The 23,600-nt window shown below is 39.7% G+C and overlaps 1 protein-coding gene across 1 annotated transcript; it reads left to right on the top strand.

The window, feature by feature from the left end:
* Positions 1 to 330: 330 nt before the first annotated feature.
* Positions 331 to 21,475, top strand: CCDC28A (coiled-coil domain containing 28A). The gene is made up of 6 exons (XM_004422365.2): positions 331 to 591; positions 2,407 to 2,606; positions 5,070 to 5,233; positions 15,898 to 16,052; positions 17,892 to 17,914; positions 20,911 to 21,475. Exons 1-6 carry the CDS (start codon positions 331 to 333, stop codon positions 20,963 to 20,965), a joined length of 858 nt encoding a protein of 285 aa, XP_004422422.2. The 3' UTR covers positions 20,966 to 21,475.
* Positions 21,476 to 23,600: the final 2,125 nt, after the last annotated feature.

Here is a 23,600-nt window from a genome sequence, read left to right on the forward strand (position 1 = left end):
AACTGCGGCTTTTCACGGCCCTCCCAGCCGAGGCTGGTTACCTGGCCAGGTCCTGGCAACGCGGCGGAAACAATCGGGGAACGGTTGCTATGGCGACGCCAGGTTCCGCCCCCGACTTCCCGAAGAGCCTGCTGGGAGCTGTAGTCCTTGGGCGCCGCCGCTCGCCGAAGGGGCGGGGCAGCTTCCGGAAGGGGGTATTTCTCGTTCCTACCTCCACCGACGCCCCTTATCCCTGCTGCCTGTGGACCCCAGACCCAAAGTAAAAGCCCCGCTGTGGATTTTTGTTTCCACGCCCGCCGAAGGCTCAGCTGAGGCCGGACGGCCGAGGAGATGCGGTGCCGGGGGCTGAGGCGGGGGCGGTGCTGGTGGCGCCGGAAGGGGCGGTGCTCGCGCCGGGGGGGGGGGCACGCAGGCTCCGCCCCCTTGCGTCACTTCCGTAAACAGAGGGCGCTGTGGTGGCGCGGGGTGTGGGATGTGAGCCCGGCTCGGGCGGCAGCGGGAGCGCCGGCGGCTGCAGCTGCGGCGGTGGCTTCGGAGGCTCGGGGGTCTCTGCCGGTTGAGGAGGAGGACCCCGATCCCCTTCTTCCTCAGGTATGAAGCGGAAGCAGAGGCACCCTCAGTGTCCCCCTGTAGGCCCTGCCACCACCTGCTCTGGCACCTGCTGATTCTGGGGTGAAGGGTCACCGCGCCGGCTGATGGCGGAGGGGATGAGGTGACAGGGACTCCTCGTGGTCCTGCTAGAGGCCGTGGTTCCGCTCTCAACCCCGAGGTGTGAGTAACTGGGAGCCGGGATACGAAGGCCTCCTTCTCTAGAAGGTTCCCTGCTCCTTGGTGTGCGGGAAGGATTTCCGTGCGCTTGTGACAGGTGTTACCTTCCAAAAAGGGATACATTTCAAGCAGTTTAGACCACTGTTGGTTTATTTGCGTGGCTTTGCTTTCTAGGTTTTATTTTTTTGTATGACCAAATGTGTATTAGCATCGTTAAATTTGAAGGCCCATGTGCTTATGTGTATCATAAACGTGTACAGATCCTTGCCTCTTCGGAGAACTGGTATCCCATCGTCTCTATTCAGTCGTTTTTTACAGTTTCATTTAATTTATGTTGCATGCTGAAACAGCGCCAAAATGCCTATTCTGTTACTAACAATGCTTCTTAAAGGAAAAATTGTTAGGATTTAAGCGGATATACATTTGGTATCTGGGATTAGAGCCTCTCCTTTAAAGCCTTTGCTGCTTTGGAGGTGCCATAGCTCTAGTGAAGACTGGCTAGAGTCAGCCTGAGTCAGCTGAGCTCAGTGGTTTAAATCTCAATGCTAGCGGCGTCGAGTCCAGACAGTAGAAAAGAATCTGTTTTCATTAAAATTCTCAAGTAATTATTTTGGGAGTGACATTAGTGGATTTGAATCTTTTTGAATGCTCATAGCATGATTAAATTCAACCCAACATACAAAAAAAAGGCCTGATGCTCCTGAGGCATTTGACAGTCTGATGAGGTAAATAGCCACATAAATTTCTCGTATTATGACACATGAAACAATATAATTAAGAATTTAATATTGTGCATCAATGTAAAGGAAATGTAGAAAGATAGTTTTAGATGGGTGGCTGTTAGGAAAATAAAGCTGGTTAATACATAAAATAAGGGAAAGTACTGGATAAATAGAAGACCTTACATTCTCTATGGAAGGGCCAGCTGTAACTTCATAGTGTAACTTTTGATATTAGGAAAAGTAAACATATAATAATAAAGTTTCATGTTTCCTTGGAAATAGGTAGAGAAAGTATATTCAAAATAGTCTTGGAACAAGTTTAGTTTTATAGAACTTCACGCCATCAATGAACTGGAATCAGGACTATCCCTAGGCAGAAATTGAGTTTCTGCTTGGTAGTTGAAGTAGGGTTTGTAATCGCTAGTTAAAAGGCAGATACCCCTGTCAGTTATACATCCGTTTGAGTCTAGTTGGTTCTTCTAAGACTATGTTTTAGAAGCGAGGCGAACGCCAGCCTGAAGCTGGAGTCAAGGTGGGAATATCACGTGACTGTTTTGATTGTTCTTTTATGTGTTGTTCCCCTCTATAATGTCAGCTTTTTGAGGGCAGGGACCTTGTTTTGTTTAGTGCCATCTCCCCAGTGCCCAGAATAGTGCCTGGCAAGTGGAAGAGGGTAGATATTTGTAGGATGACTAAATAAAGAAAATCGTGAAAAAAAATTTTCTCTAACAAGCAGTTCTGCTTAGGGCTGCTTTGTACACAGTATGGTAGGTTAAACTTAAGGGATCCTTGTTCTAACTTTGTCTGATGACCTCTGAAATTCTTGATCCTCTTTCAGCCCACGAAGTGGATCTTTGAACTTCTTTCATTTTGGCATATTGTAGCATACATGTATAATTTTGCTGTATTTCCTTAGGTCATAAGAAGCTGGCCTTGGTGTAACAAGGACCTTAAAACAATGGAGGAACGGAAAGTGAAGAGGAGGAGTCCTAAGTCTTTTAGTGCCCACTCTACTCAGGTTGTTAATGCCAAAAAAAATGCCATTCCAGTTAGTAAAAGCACAGGGTTTTCAAATCCTGCATCACAGTCAACTTCACAGCGACCAAAGTTAAAAAGGTGAATTCTTTTCTTTCACGTTATCATAGCAAAATGCTATTAAAACAAGTGCTAAATCCACTAATTCTTATAACAGGTTGTCTGTTGGCTTGACTTTTAAAACAGTTGAGGCCAGATTATATGTGATTTAGAAAAAATTTATAAAGGTTATAGAGATTAGAAAATGCAAAATGAATGACTGGTTTGAAGGCCTTTACTTTGCCTCATATTAAAGTATACAGACGAAGAAAACTTGTAGACAAAGTTAATGAGCTAGTCAGAATGGGAAAAAAGATATATGGGTTGTTTTTAAAACTAAGTTGAGTGTTTGAGTTTTGGTAGTTTTTATTCTTAAAAAAGAGTGGTTTCATTGTTTTCATTCATTTGTATTTATTGTAAAAATTCAAACAGGAAAAGTTCAAAGAAGAAATTTAAAACACTAAAATCACACCACCTAGAAGTAATCATTATTAATATTTGGTGAAGATCATTTGTCTTCAGACTCTAAAGAAACAGGAGTGACAAGTTTAAATGTGTTACGTATTACTGCTGTATATATATGAGTATTTTGTAGTATTAGATATTTGGAAAGCAAATAAGATCTTTAGAGAAAAAGCATTTCGTAATCTCGGTCCTCTTTCTAATTATGATTTTTTTTTTTTTTTTGTGAGGAAGATCAGCCCTGAGCTAACATCCCTGCTAATCCTCCCCTTTTTGCTGAGGAAGACTGGCTCTGAACTAACATCTATTGCCAGTCCTTTTCCTTTTTCTCCCCAAGGCCCCAGTAGATAGTTGTATGTCATAGTTGCACATCTTTCTAGTTGCTGTATGTGGGACGAGGCCTCAGCATGGCCAGAGAAGCAGTGCGTCGGTGCGCGCCCGGGATCCGAACCCCAGGCCGCCAGTAGCAGAGCACACACACTTAACCACTAAGCCACGGGGCCAGCCCCTCTAATTATGATTAAATAAACCTGTCTCCTACTGCAAGCTCATCATGGAGAGGCAGTTAAGGAAGTAATACAGCACTCTGTAGCCTCTGGGTTTACACAGAAGAAGAGACAAAATTGCTGCCTTGATGGTGATCTCATGCTCTCTTTGAGGAAACAAAAGGGACATAGCCAAAGACAGTTGGGAAAGAACATTCCAATAATGACTTGGCTGCTCTCTCGGGAGGGAAGAGGGATCAGAGACAACACAGAGGTAGGAAGACCAGTTGGGAAGCTGTTGGAGTAGTTCAGTCAGGAGATGGGATAGGGGCCGGCCCCATGGCCTAGTGGTTAAGTTTGGCATGCTCTGCTTCAGTGGCCCAGGTTCAGTTCCCAGGCGCAGACCTACACCACTTGTCGGTGGCCATGCTGTGGTGACGACCCACATACAAAATAGAGGAAGATTGGCACAGATGTTAGCTCAGGGCGAATCTTCCTCAACAACAAAAAAAGAAAAACCAGATAGGATAGTGGCAGTGGAGAAGGAGAGAACTAAAGATTAGACATATATTTGTGGGTTTAATCAGTAGGACTTCATGACTGCAGGTGGGGGCCTTGGGAAGCTGGAGGAGTCAAGGATGATAGCGGGTTTTAGCACTCCATCATATGGTGATTATGAATTTATTTGTCCTCCTCTCACTTCAGACTGGGCCTCTTCAGTGCAGTGTGTGATGCTGAGTGCATCTTTGTGTACCTGGTATCTGGCATAGTGTCAGCTCCTGAATAGGGCCCCATAACAACTTATTGAACACCTGATAGTCCGAGGAACAGATAGGGTAAAGTTTGGAAGGGAAAGGTGTAATATATTTTACTGAGAAGTGAAATATGAAACATAGGATAGTAAGAAGACTTACTAATTCTCTCTTCAGTTTTTTCAATCCAAAGAATTAGCATATTTTATAAATGTATTATTCAAACTTTTTATATGCCTTAGCAGTTATATTTTATACATTTGTTTGAGATTTTCACAACCTATTGTTTTGGTTTCTGGCTTAAAATTACTGGTTTTATTTAGTTTTGCTTTTGTTCTGATTTCTTGTTTTTAAGGGAAATTCCATTTAATTCACTAATTTTTGGGGGGGGGATTGCACTTTTATTTATTTATTTTGTGAGGAAGATAAGCCCTGAGCTAACATCGATGGCAATCCTCCTCTTTTTTTTGCTAAGGAAGACCGGCCCTGAGCTGACATCTATTGCCAATCCTCCTCCTTTTTTTCCCCAAAGCCCCAGCAGATAGTTGTATGTCATAGTTTCACATCCTTCTAGTTGCTGTATGTGGGACGCGGCCTCAGCGTGGCCCGACAAGCAGTGTGTCGGTGTGTGCCCGGGATCAGAACTCGGGTTGCCAGTAGCCAAGCATGTGCACTTAACCGCTAAGCCACGGGGCCAGCCCCTAATTCACTAATTTTGCTTAATCTAGAAGAGCCTGAAAAGATATAATTGTCTCTTTTTAAAGATAATTATGTCCAATTAATTTTTCATTGCATCCTCTTTGCAGAGTGGTGAAAGAAAAGACCAGACCTCAGGGTGGAGAAGGAAAGGGCGCGCAGTCCACCCCCATTCAGCACTCCTTTCTCACCGATGTCTCAGACGTTCAGGAGATGGAGAGGGGCCTTCTAAGCCTCTTGAATGATTTCCACTCGGGAAAGCTTCAGGCGTTTGGTAAGCAAGAAACATTTCTCTGTACTGTTTTCTTCTTAAGATGTTTGTGTCCTATTTTCCACGTGCATTTTGCACTTCCTTTTAAGAGTGTTGTTTTCTTCTATTAAAAAGGGAGAGTTAGTTGGAATGTTAAAGTAAGATTGCTGTTACGGACTAAGTGCCTTGAAAGTGTAACAAAGAAAAGGAAGATTCTACATCAGTTAAAGTATTAAGACTTAGTGTTTTAGTTTTGTAACATCATGAGGTCGTTTTTAAGCCTTAGCTTGTTTCTTGCCCATGATTCCTGGCTTTCAAACATGAAAGAATCTGGTTTTCTTGTTCTTTCATGAGGATATAAGAACGGTTGACTAATTGTTCCAATAAAAAGTCTGAAGAGGTATTTTTGTAAATTAGTCACAAAGTATATGGTCAGATTTTTGATATTCAGCTTGCACCTTACTTTACAAGCTTTTTCTGATGATAAAATTCTTTCCCTGTATTTTTAAAGCAGTTTTCAAATTACTGAATGCACACATACAGAATCTCACACAGACGCATAAATGTCATCAGTGTACGTGTTGGGTTTAGTGCTGTCTTCCCTCCCCCACTTTTTTGCTCCATGGCCTCCTGATCCCCTTCCTGCTCACTCTATTGGCTCCACCTTCCCTCATCCCAGCCAGACAACCGTGTTAAAGTCCAGGTGTGAATCTTTTCATATTTTTCTCTGGGTTATAATACAAATGAATATGAACATGCACACAAGGATTTTTGTTTTCTTGATTTTATACAAATAGTATCTTATATATACTTTTCTGTATCTTGCTTTCCTCACTAAACAATATTTGATGAAAATCTCTCCAGGTCACCTGGTATAGCTCTAATTCATTCTTGTTTTTAATGGCTACATAATATTCCAGGTTGTGAATATATCCTAGTTTATTCAACCGTTTCCCTATCAAAGGGCATTTACTTTGTCTCCAGTTTTGAGCCACTGGGCAGCTGATGTAGTGAACATCTTTTTACGTGTAGGCAGTATCCTTATGCAGGAGCTTTTCTTTCTTTGGGGTGGATTCCCATAAGTGGGATTACTGGGTCAAAGTACATGTGCAATTTTAACTTTAATAACAATATCCAGATTGCTTTCCAAAAGAGTTGTTGCACTTCTAGTCTCCATCAGCAGTTTATGAAAAAACGCTTTTCCCTGAATTGCCACCAGCAATAGGTTTACCAATCTTCTCATTTTTGCCAGGCTCTGGGTGTAAAGTGAGATTTCTTTATCACTGTGGGGTTTGAATATCTGTGTGTGTTTGCTAAGCAGCTGGATTGCTCTTTGCAAGACCTTGACCCAGTTTCTATTTGGTTGTTTATCCTTCTGTTGTTATTGTTAGTTGTTGAGAGCCCCTGTATATTGTAGATAGCCTCTGACCTCTGTGGTTTGTTTTCGTTTTTGTTTTTTACCAAATTTATTATGTTGTGGACTTTGTTTTGGTATACTTAACCTTGTTAAAGTCTTTGATTTCTGGGTGCTCATGTATGTCTGTCTTTTCTTATAGTGCTGGATTTCCAGGCTTGGTTATACTATTATTTGAAAAGAAGACATTAAAATGCACTATGTATTGCACAGAGATGTTTATTACATCCCTTCCTCCTTGCTTTACCCCAGCCCAATAAGGTGGTATCTTTAGAATATCTCCACTTGCCCCTCTCCTCCCCTCTTCTCTCCCACCCTTGAGGTGTAATCTTTGGATCACTTTACTTCTTTGCTTTCTCCCCAGCTCGCTCCCTGCCCCTACTCCTCTGTGACTTGTGTTCTTGGATTGAATCTGTGATTCGTTGGGTTGCTCTCTGTACGTGTTGCAGATGAGAAGTCAGTTGCCAGTCCGACTCTTTCTTAGTAGGTAATTTTTTTCTGTCTTGATGCTTGAAAGATTTTTTTTCTTTATCTTTAAAGTTTAGGCATTTACCAGGATATGCTTAGGACTGAATCTTTTCTTTTTTTTTTTTTAATTTTTTGTTTATTGCAGTAACATTGGTTTATAACATTGTATAAGTTTCAGGTGTACATCATTATACTTCTATTTCTGCATAGATTACATCATGTTCACCACTCAAATGCTAATTACAACCCATCACCACACACATGTGCTGAATTATCCCTTTCGCCCTCCTCCCTACCCTTTCCCCTCTGGTAACCACCAATCCAATCTCTGTCTCTAAGTGTTTGTTTATTGTTGTTATTATCTACTACTTAGTGAAGGAAATCATATGGTATTTGACCTTCTCCCTCTGACTTATTTCACTTTGCATAATACCCTCAATGTCCATCCATGTTGTCACAAATGGCTGGATTTCATCGTTTCTCATGGCTGAGTAGTATTCCATTCTGTATATATACCACATCTTCTTTAGCCATTCGTCCCTTGACGGGCACTTAGGTTGCTTCCAAGTCTTGGCTATTGTGAATAACGCTGCAATGAACACAGGGGTGCATGTATCTTTACGCATTGGTGTTTTCAAGTTCTTTGGATAAATACCCAGCAGTGGAATAACTGGATCATATGGTAGTTCTATCCTTGATTTTTTGAGGAATCTCCACACTGTTTTCCATAGTGGCTGCACCAGTTTGCACTCCCACCAGCAGTGTATGAGAGTTCCCTTCTCTCCACATCCTCTCCAACACATGTTGTTTCCTGTCTTGTTAATTATAGCCATTCTGACGGGCGTCAGGTGATATCTCATTGTAGTTTTGATTTGCATTTCCCTGATAGTTAATGATTTTGAACATCTTTTCATGTGTCTGTTGGCCATCTGTATATCTTCTTTGGAGAAATGTATGTTCAGGTCTTTTGCCCATTTTTTAATTGGGTTGTTAGTTTTTTTGTTGTTGAGATGCATGAGTTCTTTATATATTTTGGAGGTTAACCCCTTATCAGATGTATGGTTTGCAAATATCTTCTCCCAATTGTTAGGTTGTCTTTTCGTTTTGTTGATGGTTTCCTTTGCTGTGCAGAAGCTTTTTAGTTTGATGTAGTCCCATTTGTTTATTTTTTCTATTGTTTCTCTTGCCCGGTCAGACATGGTGCTTGAAAATATGTTCCTAAGACCGATGTCGAAGAGCGTACTGCCTATGTTTTCTTCTAGAAGTTTCATAGTTTCAGGTCTTACATTCAAGTCTTTAATCCATTTGGAGTTAATTTTTGTGTATGGTGTAAGGTAAGGGTCTACTTTCATTTTTTTGCATGTGGCTATTCAGTTTTCCCAACACCATTTGTTGAAGAGACTTTCTTTTCCCCATTGTATGTTCTTGGCTCCTTTGTCAAAGATTAGCTGTCCGTAGATGTGTGGATTTATTTCTGGGCTTTCAATTCTATTCCATTGATCTGTGTGTCTGTTTTTGTGCCAGTACCATGCTGTTTTGGTTACTATAGCTTTGTAGTATATTTTGAAATCAGGGAGTGTGATACCTCCAGCTTTGTTCTTTTTTCTCAGGATTCCTTTAGCTATTCGGGGTCTTTTCTTGTTCCATATAAATTTTAGGATTCTTTGCTCTATTTCTGTGAAAAATGTTGTTGGAACTTTGATAGGGATTGCATTGAATCTATAGATGGCTTTAGGAAGTATGGACATCTTAACTATGTTAATTCTTCCAATCCAAGAGCACAGAATATCTTTCCATTTCTTTGTGTCTTCTTCAATTTCTTTCAGAAATGTTTTTATAGTTTTCCATGTATAGCTCTTTCACCTCTTTGGTTAAGTTTATTCCTAGGTATTTTATTCTTTTTGTTGCAATTGTAAATGGGATGGTATTCTTAATTTCGCTTTCTGCCACTTCATTGTTAGTGTATAGAAATGCAACTGATTTTTGTATGTTGATTTTGTATCCTGCAACTTTACCATATTCGTTTATTACTTCTAAAAGTTTTCTGGTGGATTCTTTAGGGTTTTCTATATATAAAATCATGTCATCTGCAAATAGTGACAGTTTCACTTCTTCCTTTCCAATTTGGATCCCTTTTATTTCTTTCCCTTGCCTGATTGCTCTGGCTAGGACTTCCAGTACTATGTTAAATAGGAGTGGTGAGAGTGGGCATCCTTGTCTGGTTCCTGTTCTTAGAGGGATGGCTTTCAGTTTTTCACCATTGAGGATGATATTAGCTGTGGGTTTCTCATATAGGGTCTTTATTATGTTGAGGTACTTTCCTTCTATACGCATTTTATTCAGAGTTTTTATCATAAATGGATGCTGTATCTTGTCAAATGCTTTCTCTGCATCTATTGAGATGATCATGTGATTTTTATTCTTCATTTTATTAATGTGGTGTATCACGTTGATTGATTTGTGAATGTTAAACCATCCCTGCATCCCTGGAATAAATCCCACTTGATCATGGTGTATAATCTTTTTAATGTATTGTTGTATGCGATTTGCTAGTATTTTGTTGAGGATGTTTGCATCGATGTTCATCAGTGATACTGGCCTGTAATTTTCTTTTTTTGTGTTGTCCTTGTCTGGTTTTGGTATAAGGGTAATGTCGGCTTCATAGAATGCGTTAGGGAGCTTCCCCCCCTCCTCAATTTTTTGGAAGAGTTTGAGAAGGATAGGTATTAAGTCTTCTTTGAATGTTTGGTAGAATTCACCAGGGAAGCCGTCTGGTCCTGGACTTTTATTTTTGGGGAGGTTTTTGATTACTGTTTCGATCTCCTTACTGGTGATTGGTCTATTCAAATTCTCTATTTCTTCTTGATCCAGTTTTGGAAGGTTGTATGATTCTAAGAATTTATCCATTTCTTCCAGATTGTCGAATTGGTTGGCATATAGCTTTTCATAGTATTCTCTTATAATCTTTTGTATTTCTGAGGTGTCTGTTGTAATTTCTTCTCTTTCATTTCTGATTTTACTTATTTGTGCCCTCTCTCTTTTTTTCTTGGTGAGTCTAGCTAAAGGTTTGTCAATTTTGTTGATCTCTTCAAAGAACCAGCTCTAGGTTCTATTAATTTTTTCTATTGTTTTTTTGGTCTCTATTTCATTTATTTCTGCTCTGATTTTTATTATTTCCCTTCTTCTACTGATTTTGGGCTTTGTTTGTTCTTTTTCCAGTTCCTGTAGGTGCATTGTTAGATTGTTTATTTGAGATTTTTCTTGTTTGTTGAGATAGGCCTGTATTGCTATAAACTTCCCTCTTAGAACCACTTTTGCTGTATCCCATAAATTCTGGCATGTCATATTTTCATTTTCATTTGTCTCCAGGTATTTTTTTATTTCTTCTTTGATTTCTTCGTTGACCCAGTCATTGTTCAGTAGCATTTTGTTTAATCTCCACGTATTTGTGGCTTTTCTGATTTTCTTCCTATAGTTGATTTCTAGTTTCATACCGTTGTGGTCAGAAAAGCTGCTTGGTATTATTTCAATCTTCTTAAATTTATGGAGACTTGTTTTGTGGCCTAATATGTGATCAATCCTGGAGAACGTTCCATGTGCATTTGAAAAGAACGTGTATTCTTCGGTTTTTGGATGGAATGCTCTGTATATATCTACTAGGTCCATCTGTTCTAGTGTGTCATTTAAGGCCAATGTTTCCTTATTGATCTTCTGTTTGGATGATCTATCCGTTGGTGTAAGTGGGGTGTTAAAGTCCCCTACTATTATTGTGTTACTGTCTATTTCTGTTTTTATGTCTGTTAATAATTGCTTTATATCTTTAGGTGCACGTACATTGGGTGCGTAGATATTTACAAGTGTTATATCCTCTTGTTGGGTTGTTCCCTTAATCATTATGTAATGCCCTTCTTTGTCTCTTTTTACAGTTTTTGTTTTAAAGTCTATTTAGTCTGATATGAGTACTGCTACCCCAGCTTTCTTTTCATTGCCATTTCCATGGAGTATCTTTTTCTATCCCTTCACTTTCAGTTTGTGAGTTCTTTCAGTCTGAAGTGTGTCTCTTGTATGCAACATATATATGGGTCTTGTTTTTTTATCCAATCAGCCCCCCTGTGCCTTTTAATTGGAGCATTTAGTCCATTGACGTTTCAAGTAGCTATTGATAAGTATGTACTTACTGCCATTTTTTAACTTTTTTTTCTCAGTGTTTTAGTAGTCCTTCTCTGTTCCTTTCTTCTTCTATACAGAATTGATGGTCTCTTTAGTTTGACCTCTGTCTGAAAGCTCTACTCTTTTAACTCCCCTTCTCCCTCCTTTTATGTTTTTGATATCATATCTAACCTCTTTGTTGTGCATTTGTATCCGTTACCCTCTTATCATGGAAATAGATAATTTTTCCTATTTGTGGTCTTCTCTTTTCCCCTTAAATCAGTCCCTTCAACATTTCTTGTAGCACTGGTTTCTTGGTGACAAACTCCTTTAATTTTTGCTTGTCTGGGAAAATTTTGATCTCTCCTTCCATTTTGAATGATAACCTTGCTGGGTAGAGTATTCTTGGCTGTAAGTTTTTTCCTTTTAGCACTTTAAATATATCATGCCATTCTCTTCTAGCCTGTAAGGTTTCTGCTGAGAAGTCAGCTGATAGCCTTATGGGGTTTCCTTTGTACGTAACTTGACATTCTCTTGCGGCTTTTAGGATTCTCTCTTTATCTTTAATTCTGGACATTTTGATTATGATGTGTCTTGGTGTGGGCCTCCCTGGGTTTATCTTGTTTGGGGCTCTCTGTGATTCCTGTACCTGGATGTCTGTTTCCTTCCTTAGGTTAGGGAAATTTTCATCTATTATTTCTTGAATTAGACTCTCTGCCCCTTTGTCTCGCTCTTCTCCTTCCGGGACACCTATAACATGGTTGTTAGTGCACTTGATGTTGTCCCAGAGGTCCCTTAGACTGTCCTCACTCTTTTTAATTCTTTTCTCTTTTACCGTTCAGCTTGGGTAATTTCTTCTAGTCTTTCGTCCAGCTCACAGATCCGTTCTTCTGTATCCTCTACTCTGCTTTTGAGTCCCTCTAGTGAATTTTTCATTTCCAGTATTGTATTCTTAATTTCTGATTGGTTCTTTTTTATATCTTCCATTTCTTTGTTGACATTCTCACTGAGTTCATCTATTCTTCTCCCCACATCAGTGAGCATCCTTAACACTCTTTGTTTGAACTCTCTGTCAGGTAGGTTGCTCATTTCTGTTTCACTTAGTTCCTTTTCTGGGGTTTTGTCCTGTTCCCTTACTTGGAATGTATTCCTTTGCCTCCTCATTTTGCCTCTTTCCCTGTGCTTGTGTCTATGTATTAGGTAGGTCAGCTACGTGTCCTGCTCTTGGATAGGTGACCTTATGCAAGTGATGGCTTAGGAGGCCTGCAGTGTGCTTCCCTCAGTTCTCAATATTCCAGGGGTGACCCCTATGTGGGCTACATGTGTCCTTCTGTTATGGCCTGTTTGCTCTCCCTGTAGGCACCCAGGGAGGCCGAGTTATGCTCCTGGCCAGCTGTTGTAATGCTCAGCTGCTTGTAGTTGTTGTGGGCCCTTCAGTCTCTTTATCAGGTGTGGGGAGCCCCAGCACAGTTGGCTGCAAGTTCTAATACCACATTTGTGTTGCAGTATTTCTTTTAAATGAGTATGCCCCCAGCGTGGCAGTTTGTTAGGCTCAGGGCCTTACAATTGCTCTAAGCCTCCAGCCTTTAGGTCTCTTGTCAGCTCTCTGAGGATTGCAGCTGCGTGGCGCTGGCCTCAGGCACGGGAGCACCCAATTGTTTCAGGCTTTGGAAGGTGGGGCAAACCCCCTATGTGGGTCTTGGAGAAGCACAAGTCTTCTGCAGCTGACAAGCCCTGCCACCCACAGGTCCACACACACAGTCAACACAGTCCTGCCCTGTGTGCACGCCCCGACCTCCCGAAGCGGACCCAGTCTCTCCACACAGGCTCCCGCCACCGCCCCACACTCTCCACCCGCTCCTTGTGCACACCCTGCCCCGCTCAAGTCGGCTCAGTTGCCAGGCTGCAGAGAATCCAGTCACCAATCTATGCAGACCCACAAATTGCCTGAGGGCTTGTTGTTGGGTGGGGCCAGTCTCTAGGGTGGGCTGCCCACCCTGGCTGAGCTGGATTAAGTCGGTGCTCTAGCGGGTGGGGCAGACCCTGGGCTAGCAGGCCTCAGGGAGAACTCCAATGGCGTCTGTGTCAGCACGCCCACACCAGGCCACAACAATGGCCGCCGCCAATGTCCTAGTCCCTGGAGAGGTCTCACCTCTCACCAAGATGCACTCAGGGCCTATCAGGTGTGTCTCTTTTCAACAAAGCACTGTGCACCTTTTTTCTGGTGATTTTAGGTTGCTTTCTGAAATGGGTGAGTTTGCACATGGGCCCTTTAAGAGCCAGTTTTAATTTCTTTGTGAACCAGTTTTTCTGGGGGTATTCCCCAATGTTTTAGTAGCAGGCAAAGTCCGATATTATGCCACTCGTCTTGATTGTGCTGAGTCCACAAAATGCCCACAGGGGGGGCGCTCCCCCACTCAGGGCCCCGCTCCTCCAGGGAGGGCTGCATACCTGTGTGCTGCTCCCTGCGGCCGTGAGGCGCTGCAGCTTGTGAAGGCGGTGTTTTTCCTCTCCAGAAGGGAGTTTCGCCTCTTCCACCTCAGTTAGGATCGTCCCTTGTTGCAGGAGTTCCTCTTATCCAGTTTTCAGTTCTGTCTCAGGGGTAATTTTTCCACGAGTAGTTGTAAATTGGCTGAGTCCGCGGGAGGAGGTGAGTTCAGAGTCTGCCTACGGCGCCATCTTGACTTCCTTCCTCAGGACTGAATCTTTTCTTATCAATCCTGCCTGGGAATCAGTGAGCTCCTTCATTTCTGCCAACTCATCTTTCGTCTCAAGGAACATTTTTCTTTTTTTCTTTTTTTTTTCCTGAGGAAGATTAGCCCTGAGCTAACACCTGTGCCCATCTTCCTCTATTTTGTATATGGGATGCAGCCACAGCATGGCTTGATGAGCGGTGCACAGGTCCGCACACAGGATCCGAACCAGCAAACCCCGGGCCGCTGAAGCAGAGCACGCGAACTTAACCACTACGCCACCGGGCCAGCCCAAGGAACATTTTTTCTATTGTTCATTCATTTCTCCTCCATCTGTTCCTTTTTATCCTTTTGGAGCTTCTATTGTTCTCATGTTAGTTCACCTGGTTCATCCTCTGAATCTCTTCTCTTTCTCCTTGTGATATCTTCTACGTCTTTATATTTTTACTCTGTATTGTTCTCCTCTCTGTCTGTCTCTATGTGTGTGTGTGTGTAAGTATATATATGTATATACACACACGTATATCTATGTGTACACACACATGTCTATATGTGTACACACGTGTATGTATGTGTGTACACACATGTATATATGTATACACACACGTGTATATCTGTTGAGGTATCACTTGGCCTTCCAGGTTACTAATGATTAAAAAACATCACTAAAATAGAGGAAATATGAAGAAAGTATGATTTTGAAAGAGCTGTAACTAGCTTCAAAATTGTTAGTAGTCTTTAATGTAATTTAATATAGTCAATTTATGAAGATGATATAAAGCTGGATAGAGGAAACTATAGTGTAATTTACATTAATTCCTATTCAAGATACATCAACTTCAGCTGAGCTACAGTATACCTTTGAGAAAACCAAAGTTTTTTGGAAAAAGATCATCGTATCAATAGGTTGCAGGGGCTGTACTTAAACTGTAGGAAAACATATAATGTGCCATGTATGTCCATTAGTTGCTCTGGACAGATAATGCCACCTCAGAGGACTCTGGTCAATAAATACTGTAAGACCTGTGCTTTAGCAGTTAAGTTGTCTTGCACTGCTGTATACAATTGAAAATATTACATTGCGTTTCTCATGCCTCATAACATTCTTCATAAATATTTTCATTCATATTTCTTAAAGGAGGAATACATAATTGATTGGCAAAATGATTCATGGTTGAAGTTCTTATAGGACTCTTTTTTTGTTTGTTTATTGCAGTAACATTGGTTTATAACATTGTATAAATTTCAGGTGTACATCATTATACTTCTGTTTCTGCATAGATTACATCATGTTCACCACTCAAATACTAATTACAACCCATCACCACACATGTGCCGAATTATCCCTTTCGCCCTCCTCCCTCCCCCCTTCCCCTCGGGTAACCACCAATCCAATCTCTGTCTCTAAGTGTTTGTTTATTGTTGTTATTATCTACTACTTAATGAAGGAAATCATGCGGTATTTGACCTTCTCCCTCTGACTTATTTCACTTTGTATAATACCCTCAATGTCCATCCATGTTGTCACAAATGGCTGGATTTCATCGTTTCTTATGGCTTATAGGACTTTTAATTTCACTCAGATTATTATAAAATGTTGGGACACTCAGTTCAAATGGCAGTTGTCAAATTGGACATGGTTAGATGATGCTATCAGTTCTATATTTGATATTACTATTGAAAAAATATGTTTTCTTTACCTAAGAGATGATTTGGTTTTTTTAAAAACAATCTTTCCTATCTGATGTGTTTTAGCACCCATGGTCATTTCTTATATTGTCATTATTTTCCTGCTCAGAAATTTGATTTGTAATTATACACAGAAAATATGTAGTCATTAATGGTGTAATTTACAAAAGAAATAAAACTGATTTCTTTTGAGCACCTAGAGTTTGAAAGTTTTTCCTCAAGACAGTTAGTTTGAACTACGCTCATCTTTACTGATGTTCTGGGATGTCCCCCAGGAAATGAATGTTCCATTGAGCAGATGGAGCACGTCCGGGGGATGCAGGAGAAGTTAGCTCGCCTGAATTTGGAGCTCTATGGGGAGTTAGAGGAGCTTCCTGAGGACAAGAGGAAAACAGCCAGTGACTCCAATCTGGATAGGCTTCTGTCTGATGTGAGTATAGTTGCTTCTCTTTATTCTTTCTTTAATAAAATTTTCTTGAGAGAAAATTCACCACTTTAACTACTTTAAAGCATACAATTCAGTGGTTTTTGGTATATTCACAATGTTGTACAGACAACATCACTGTCGAATTCCAGGACATTTTCATCACCCCAGAAAGAAGCCCTGGATCTCTTAATTCTCCCCTCTCCCCATGCCCTGGCCACCACTGATCTACTTCTGTCTCTGGATTTGCCTATTCTGGAAATCTCATATAAGTGGAATGAGACAATACGTGCCCTTTTATGTCTGGTTTCTTTCACTTAGTGTAATGTGTTCAAGTTTCATCCATGTTGTATGTTACTCTTTTTTTAAAGAAATACAGTCTAAGGAAATTACCATATTTACATCTAAGCATATATTCTGAGAATGCTGGCAAATCTAAAAGTGAAATATCCACTTCCGCACATATATAAGATCTTAACATATGGAAAGATAGTATATCAGAAGACTGACATAATTAATACATTTTATATTGTTTACTCAGGTGGTAGTGACTCATTTTTAAATACAGAACTACGTTTGGTGTTTATGGTAATTTAGCACATTCCAGGTATATTAGCTTGCTAGAGCTGCCATAACAAAACACCATAGACTAGGTAGCTTAAACAACAGAAATTTATTTTCTCATAGTTCTGGAGGCCCAAACTTGGACATGAAGGTGTGGCAGGGTTGGTTTCTTCTGAGGCCTCTCTCTGTGGCTTGTAGACGGCTGTCTTCATGTTCTCACGGCGTTCTCCTTCTCTGCGTGGGTGCCTGTGTCCAGATTTCCTCTTGTAAGGACCTGAGTCATATTGGATTAGGCCCCACCCCAGTGACCTCATTTTAACTTAATTACCTCTTTAAAGACCTTATCTCCAAATACACTCACGTTCTGAGGTATCAGAGGTTAGGACTAAAACATGAATTTTGGGAGGACACAATTCATCCCATAACAACACGTATGATTCTTATACTGAGAAGTATTACATAAATTTGCCTCTTTAAACTTGTTTTGGAACCAAAATAAAGAAAAATTGAATTCAATATATTTTAGTTTCAGAATAGTTTCCATATTCACCAATGACAAAAAGGGTCAATTTCTGTTGCTTTTCTTTATCTTTTGAATAAGTAAATGTGAGGGAAATTATATGCCCATACTTGAACAATTTCAAGCCTATACTTTTGATTTCAAGTGTACCATATTCAGTCTTGGAAGTATTTCCTTTTACCAATTCCTTTTAACAAATATAAGCTTAATTTGCAATACATTTAGAAGAATGACTATGGTATGATGAAAAGAACACCAAATGAGACCAGAAAGACTTTGTTTAGTCCACGGTCTGCGTTTGGGTTATAACTGTGTAACTTTGGACAATTTACTTAACATTTCTATAACTAAGATTTTTCCCTCTGTAAAATAGGGGTGACTAATTCTACCTCATACTGAAAACCGAATGTCATGTGAAATCTTTTTGTAATTCATAAAGGTTTTAAAGATTTTGATCATTAAAATGGCAACTTTTTTCTTTTAAAAACTATTATTGAAGATGATTATAATTATGCATGGTTTTAAGAATACTTATAAAACTCTGGTTTTTATCATCTGGTTTAATTCTCTTCTCATATTCTTGTGTAATAAATGCTAAAGCTATGCTAAAGCTGGAGATTTTTGGAAAGATTTTTCTTTAATATTTTGCTTTTTCATTTAAAGAAAGCTTAAATGAAAAATTATTTAAATATGTACACATTTATCTACTTAAGATATTTATCTTATAAAATGAAAGTCCACTTTGTCTCTCTGTGTTGCAGTTAGAAGAACTGAATTCCTCCATGTATCCTTTGCCTGGTGTCAGCGGTGGAGGTTCACTTATAGCTTCTGCTGATCAGTCCCAGTCAAGTGAGCAGAAACACGGGCTGGTACTGACTGGGGCGATGCCTCTGCCCCTGTGGTTTCCAAATAGAATTCTTAGTTGTTTTTTATGCTGAAATTTTGTTTCTGGTTTCTTCTGCTTTGCTTTATATTGTTTTTGGATTTTTTTAAACAAATTAAAAGAAAATTTTTTAATTAAGAGAAGTGAGGATTAGGCTAGTTGCTGTATATCTTGAATCTTAGATTCTTAAGCTAAATGGCAGTTGGATTTGCAGACATAATATACTATACTTAATTTAGTATCATTACATAGAATATTTCAGATGCATAAAAAAGTGTATTATAGGATTAGCTTCAAGGAAACCACCAAGGCATATATGAAATATTCAGGTTTTGACATTTCATTAAAACAGTTATTTCAGGAACTTTTCAAAATGTATTTTTGAACATAGTGATAGGCACAATGTGAAATATACAAGAACAATAAGAAGTGATCCTGCCTATAAAATCATTTAATTTGAGGGGGAAGACATCCCTTTGAACCACACGGTGAGATACTAGAACAGGTACTGGTTGCAAAGTCAAGAGATCTAATTTTTGAAATTTGGTTCCACATTCTGATAATGTAACTTGGGCAGATTTTTTAACATCTCAGAGTGTCCTCTGTAATATGGGGTAATTGCTATATGTAATGATGTGTATATGAAAAGTTTCCAAAATACATAGAACATATATATATAAATTACCATTATTGCTATACATATACTGGTATTAATTGCTGAATTGTGCAGCAACAGCAATGAAGAAATAGAGAAGTATATACAAATCCAGTAATAGCAATTAATAGCTAATCTTTATTGAATACTTACTATTTGCCAAGTATTTTATGAAGGGTTTTACACTCGTTATCTCGTTTGGTCCTACCCTTGGAAGTAGGTGGTGTTATACTCCCCACTTTACAGATAAAGAAAATAAGGTTTTGAGAAGGCACATACACTGTGGGGAGATTAATGTAAGATATCATTGCCAAGAAAGACTTAAATACGGGGGTGAGATATGAGTTAATTAGGGGGCTTTTCTTAGGAGTAGTTCCTGGTTCTTTGTTCTTTTCTTTATATTCGTCCTAAGCTTTATCTTCTTTCTATAGCTTATGACATTTAAGTATCTCCTATCCTCTTAGCTGAGTTTTGTTAAACATTTAGACTTATTTTTCTCACAGCTTTCCTCGATTCAGCCACTGCAGTTCAACAAGGCAGCGAGGTAGAATACAAGAGCATGGGCTCTGGATTGTTGGTTTCAGATCTTGGTTAGCAGCTGTGTAACCTTGAGCAAAGTCTGGCAACCCTTATTTCCTCATCTGTAATAAATGTTGTGCCTGTACTAAAACTTTCCCCTCTCTGTCATCAATGCTTCTGTTATTTTTATCTCCAAGGTTATTTAAAAATCCCTTCCATGACTGTGGCAAACATTGCTGATCAGTCATGGCACTATCTGCATTGAGCCTGGACGTGAACATGAAACGATCTGCCATCTCTTAATTACAGCTAGTTGTCAGGCATCATTAGTTCTGCCTTTTATTCTTCCTTCATTCTCTACCCTCATCAGCTGATTCCATAACCTTTCAAATTTCTGTTCCAGCTCTAGAGCTTTACTGTCCAATGTGGCAGCCACTAGCCATGTAGCAACTGAGTACTTGAAATGTGCTATAAGTATAATATGCACACCTGATTTCAAAGATTCAGTATGAACAAAGAATGTAAAACATCTCAATATTTTTCATAATGATTACATGTTGAGATGATAATTTTCTGATTATTAGTATGAATAAAATATATGTTAAAAATTGTATCTGTGGCTTGCATTATATTTCTATTGGACCATGCTCCTGTAGACTTCGGACATTGCCACTAAATTATTCTTTCTAAACATCACTTTCATTTTGCCATTACTATTTCTTAGCAAGTTTTTTACCATGTCAGACATTTTAAAGGCTCTCAATAATTTGACCACAACCTATACTTCCTGTAATATTTTTCATTCCCCCCATGCTGGTTCTCCAGATGCCCAAGAGCACATGTTTGTGCTCACCTTAGTGCCTCTGTTCGGGTCGCACTTCCTGCCTAGAGATGCTCTGGCCTCCCCTGTCTCCTTATCGGATAACACTGAAGCTGACCACTTCCATAAAGCATTTCATTTGTACCTCAAACTAGCATTCTGCTTTATTTTGTTATCTGCTGATTTTTGTGTGTTAAATCTCAGCCTTCTGACTGGATGAGAATGTCTCTGATGGTGGTACTCCTGTCTGTACATTTTTGCAACCTCTGCCATACGTGAATTGCTAGCATTTAGTTGTCCTCAACATATCTATATCATTGTTTCAATTGAGTCTTGAAAGAATAGGCAGCAGGTGGATCATACAGATAAAAGAGGACGGTGAAACAATGATGATGACAAAGGAAGGGAATGTGTGCAGGAATTCCATCCTGTTTCCAATCTTCTTCAATAATTCAGAGGATTATAGGAAGGGCTTTAGAGCTAGGATGATTTTATTTTTGACTTTTACAAAGAAATTGTTTTCCCAAGGATAATAAAGTGGTATTGTCTTCTCAAATGAATTTTTTTTAAGTCCAGTAAGTTTTCATACTTTGCCTCTAATCAGCTCCTTACCATGAACATGATTCTAGCTGCATTAAAAGAATTCTGTGTTGTGTAAGAACCTGGAACAAAGTCTTGATTCAGTGATATGTTTAAAGTCTTCAAATTCTAGACATAGTATAATTACTTCACTTACATTTAAAAAGTCTTATCACATCTCAGTTTCTCAGTAGCAACATAAGTGCTTTCCCTTTAAACATATTTGGTTTTTTTAATACCTCTGTCTCTTACTTCCTGAGTGTAATTTCCAGAAATTTAAAAGAAGTACTCATTATAGAAAATCTTCTTAACTGATGACTTCAGACAAAAACTCCATTTGGCAGATGCACAAGATGTTACAAATACTTCTACCAGCTAAAATGAAAGACAGTTGCTTTCTTGTGGTTTGAAGACAAGCAGCATGTTTTACTTTTCCAGCTGAATCCAGTAGCAGAACCATCTTCCACAATAAGGAATTAAAGTAATTGAAGTGCAATTGCAATGATTGTTTTCACCTACTGCTTTTAGTAAAGTTGACTTGCTGTAATTCACTGTAACTGGAGGCCGAGGCCTTGTTGAAGCTTGATCAGGAAATGTGATACCGACGCTGTGCTGCTGTACTTTATGTTGTTGCCTTACGGGGTTATACTTGAAATGCGCTGTGCTAAACCTGGTTGATCGGGCTGCGGGATTCTTCCTTCCCGAGCGCACAGACTTAGTCCAGTGTGAGCCTAAGTTTATGACGCACAGGCTTTTTGTGGCGGCCCAACTTCAGTTTACATTAGACAATCAGTACACGTGCTGTGTTTTCCCATGGCCAGTGAAAACAAAATGTTAAATGAGTATCTGTGAAATTTGCTATTTTTAATAAAGCGATCGTTTTAAATTAGTCTCTTTTTGAAGAAACCTGTAGTCTTCAATCTGCGAATACAAGCGTTCAATCCTCAAAAGCAAGCAATGTTTATAAAATTTGAGGTTCTGTAACTTTGTGGCAAATTTTGCAGCTTGTGCACATTTAAATATTGGTATAATGAAAAGAGCATGAGCTTTAAAGTTAGACCTTTGTTTGAATCCCATTCTGCTCCCTTTGTGTTTATTTACTCAGTTTCTTTGAGTTTAACTTTTGTTCTTAATATAGAAAATAAGCTAAATAACCAACTCATAGTAGTTGTTATGAGGAGGGAGGTAAAAGTGTGTATAAGATGCTTAGCACAATAGCTGACACCAGTAATGTTCAGCAAACATTAGCTTCATCACCCTTTTCAAACAGCTTTATGGAAATAATTCAAACACCATAAAATTTACCATTTTAAAGTGTACAATTCAGTGGTTTTTAGTAGATTCACAGAGTTGTGCACCCATCACCATAATCTAATTCTAGAATATTTTCATCACCCCAAAAGGAAACCCATTGCAGTCACTTCCCATCTCCCAACCCCTCAGCCTTTGGCATCCAGTTATCTACTTGCTGTCTACGGATTTGCCAGTTCTTGACATTTCCTATAAACAGAATCGTACAATACATGGTCTTCTGTGACTGACTGCTTTTACTTAGCATGATGTTTTCAAGATTTCAAGGTTCATCCATGTGGTAGTGTTACTGAGCCAAGTGGGCTTGCCTCCTGGTGAGTTAAATAAGACTCTATACCAGTGGAAGTTGTCTCACAAAGTGAAGTGTATTTGCAGCAAATAGGAGGCCATGAGGAATCATTTCCGAAGTCATGGCATCCCTGAACAAAGGGAAGCAGGAACTTTTATTTGAGGAATGAATATTCAAAAGGGAGAGGAGGGTATTCGCTTGCACAGGCTCAGTTGGAGAACATGCTTCCACATAACTAGGCCTAAGCTCCTCCTTAGGAGCTTAGGAGCTCCTAATCTTTGCATTAAAAATAAGGCCAAGGTCGGGCCGGCCCCGTGGCTTAGCGGTTAAGTGCGCGCACTCCGCTACTCGTGGCCTGGGTTCATATCCCGGGTGCGCACTGATGCACAGCTTCTCCAGCCATGCTGAGGCCTCGTCCCACATACAGCAACTAGAAGGATGTGCAAATATGACATACAACTATCTACTGGGGCTTTGGGGGAGTAAAAAAAAAAGGAGGAGGATTGGCAATAGATGTTAGCTCAGAGCCGGTCTTCCTCAGCAAAAAGAGGAGGATTAGCATGGATGTTAGCTCAGGGCTGATCTTCCTCATGGAAAAAAAAAAAATAAGGCTAAGGTCATGGGCATAGTTCTTGTGGTCAGGCTTGGTCAGTGTCCGGATGGTTGTTGGTTACATCTCCTTAACATACAAAAGGAAAAGAAACAATTTGGAAAAACAGTTAATCACTTCCAAACCCACCTTTGAGTTTCTTGAGCCGCCTAGTTGGTGACAGTATCATTATCTGTATTTCATTTTTTTATATGGCTGAATCATATTCTGTTGTATGGATATACCACATTTTGTTTATCCATTCATAGTTCTATTGCCTTCACTTTGCAGAAGAGGCCCATGCTTCTTCCTCCTTGTTTTCAGGCCACAGAAACAAGCACCTAACTGAGGACGGGGAAGGTGGGGACCTACTGAATGATATAAAAAAAAAATCTTGATTTTAGTAATTTTTGATGTTCTGAGTTCAAGGAATTTTGATCAATTTAATGAGTCTTTTTAATATCCCTTTTAAAAATGAGAAAATCACTAGAACATTAAATGCAACCTTCAGAACTTTTCTGCTGGGCTGACAGAATAAGGAGACCAGGGGGATAAAGCATTCTAGGGTCTGACAGAGCGAAAGGACACTTGGCCCTGTCACGTTTCTCTTGGATGGGTCCTGAGACAGAGTGAAGCAACAGCTGTCTCCTGTGGATTAGTGACAGAGCAGCAGAGTGACCTTCTTAGTTCATTTGTCCTTGTGTCAAGGGACCCCATGTGGGGTAACAGAATTTTAGCTTATCTAATTTGTATCCTTTCACACAACTTAAACATATGTTAAAGGCAATGGGGTCTTGGTTTAGAATAAAACTACTAGAATAAAAT

The sequence above is a fragment of the Ceratotherium simum genome, chromosome 19 (assembly GCF_057802395.1).
Source record: "Ceratotherium simum simum isolate JZ-2026a chromosome 19, ASM5780239v1, whole genome shotgun sequence".
Lineage (NCBI taxonomy): Eukaryota > Metazoa > Chordata > Mammalia > Perissodactyla > Rhinocerotidae > Ceratotherium > Ceratotherium simum.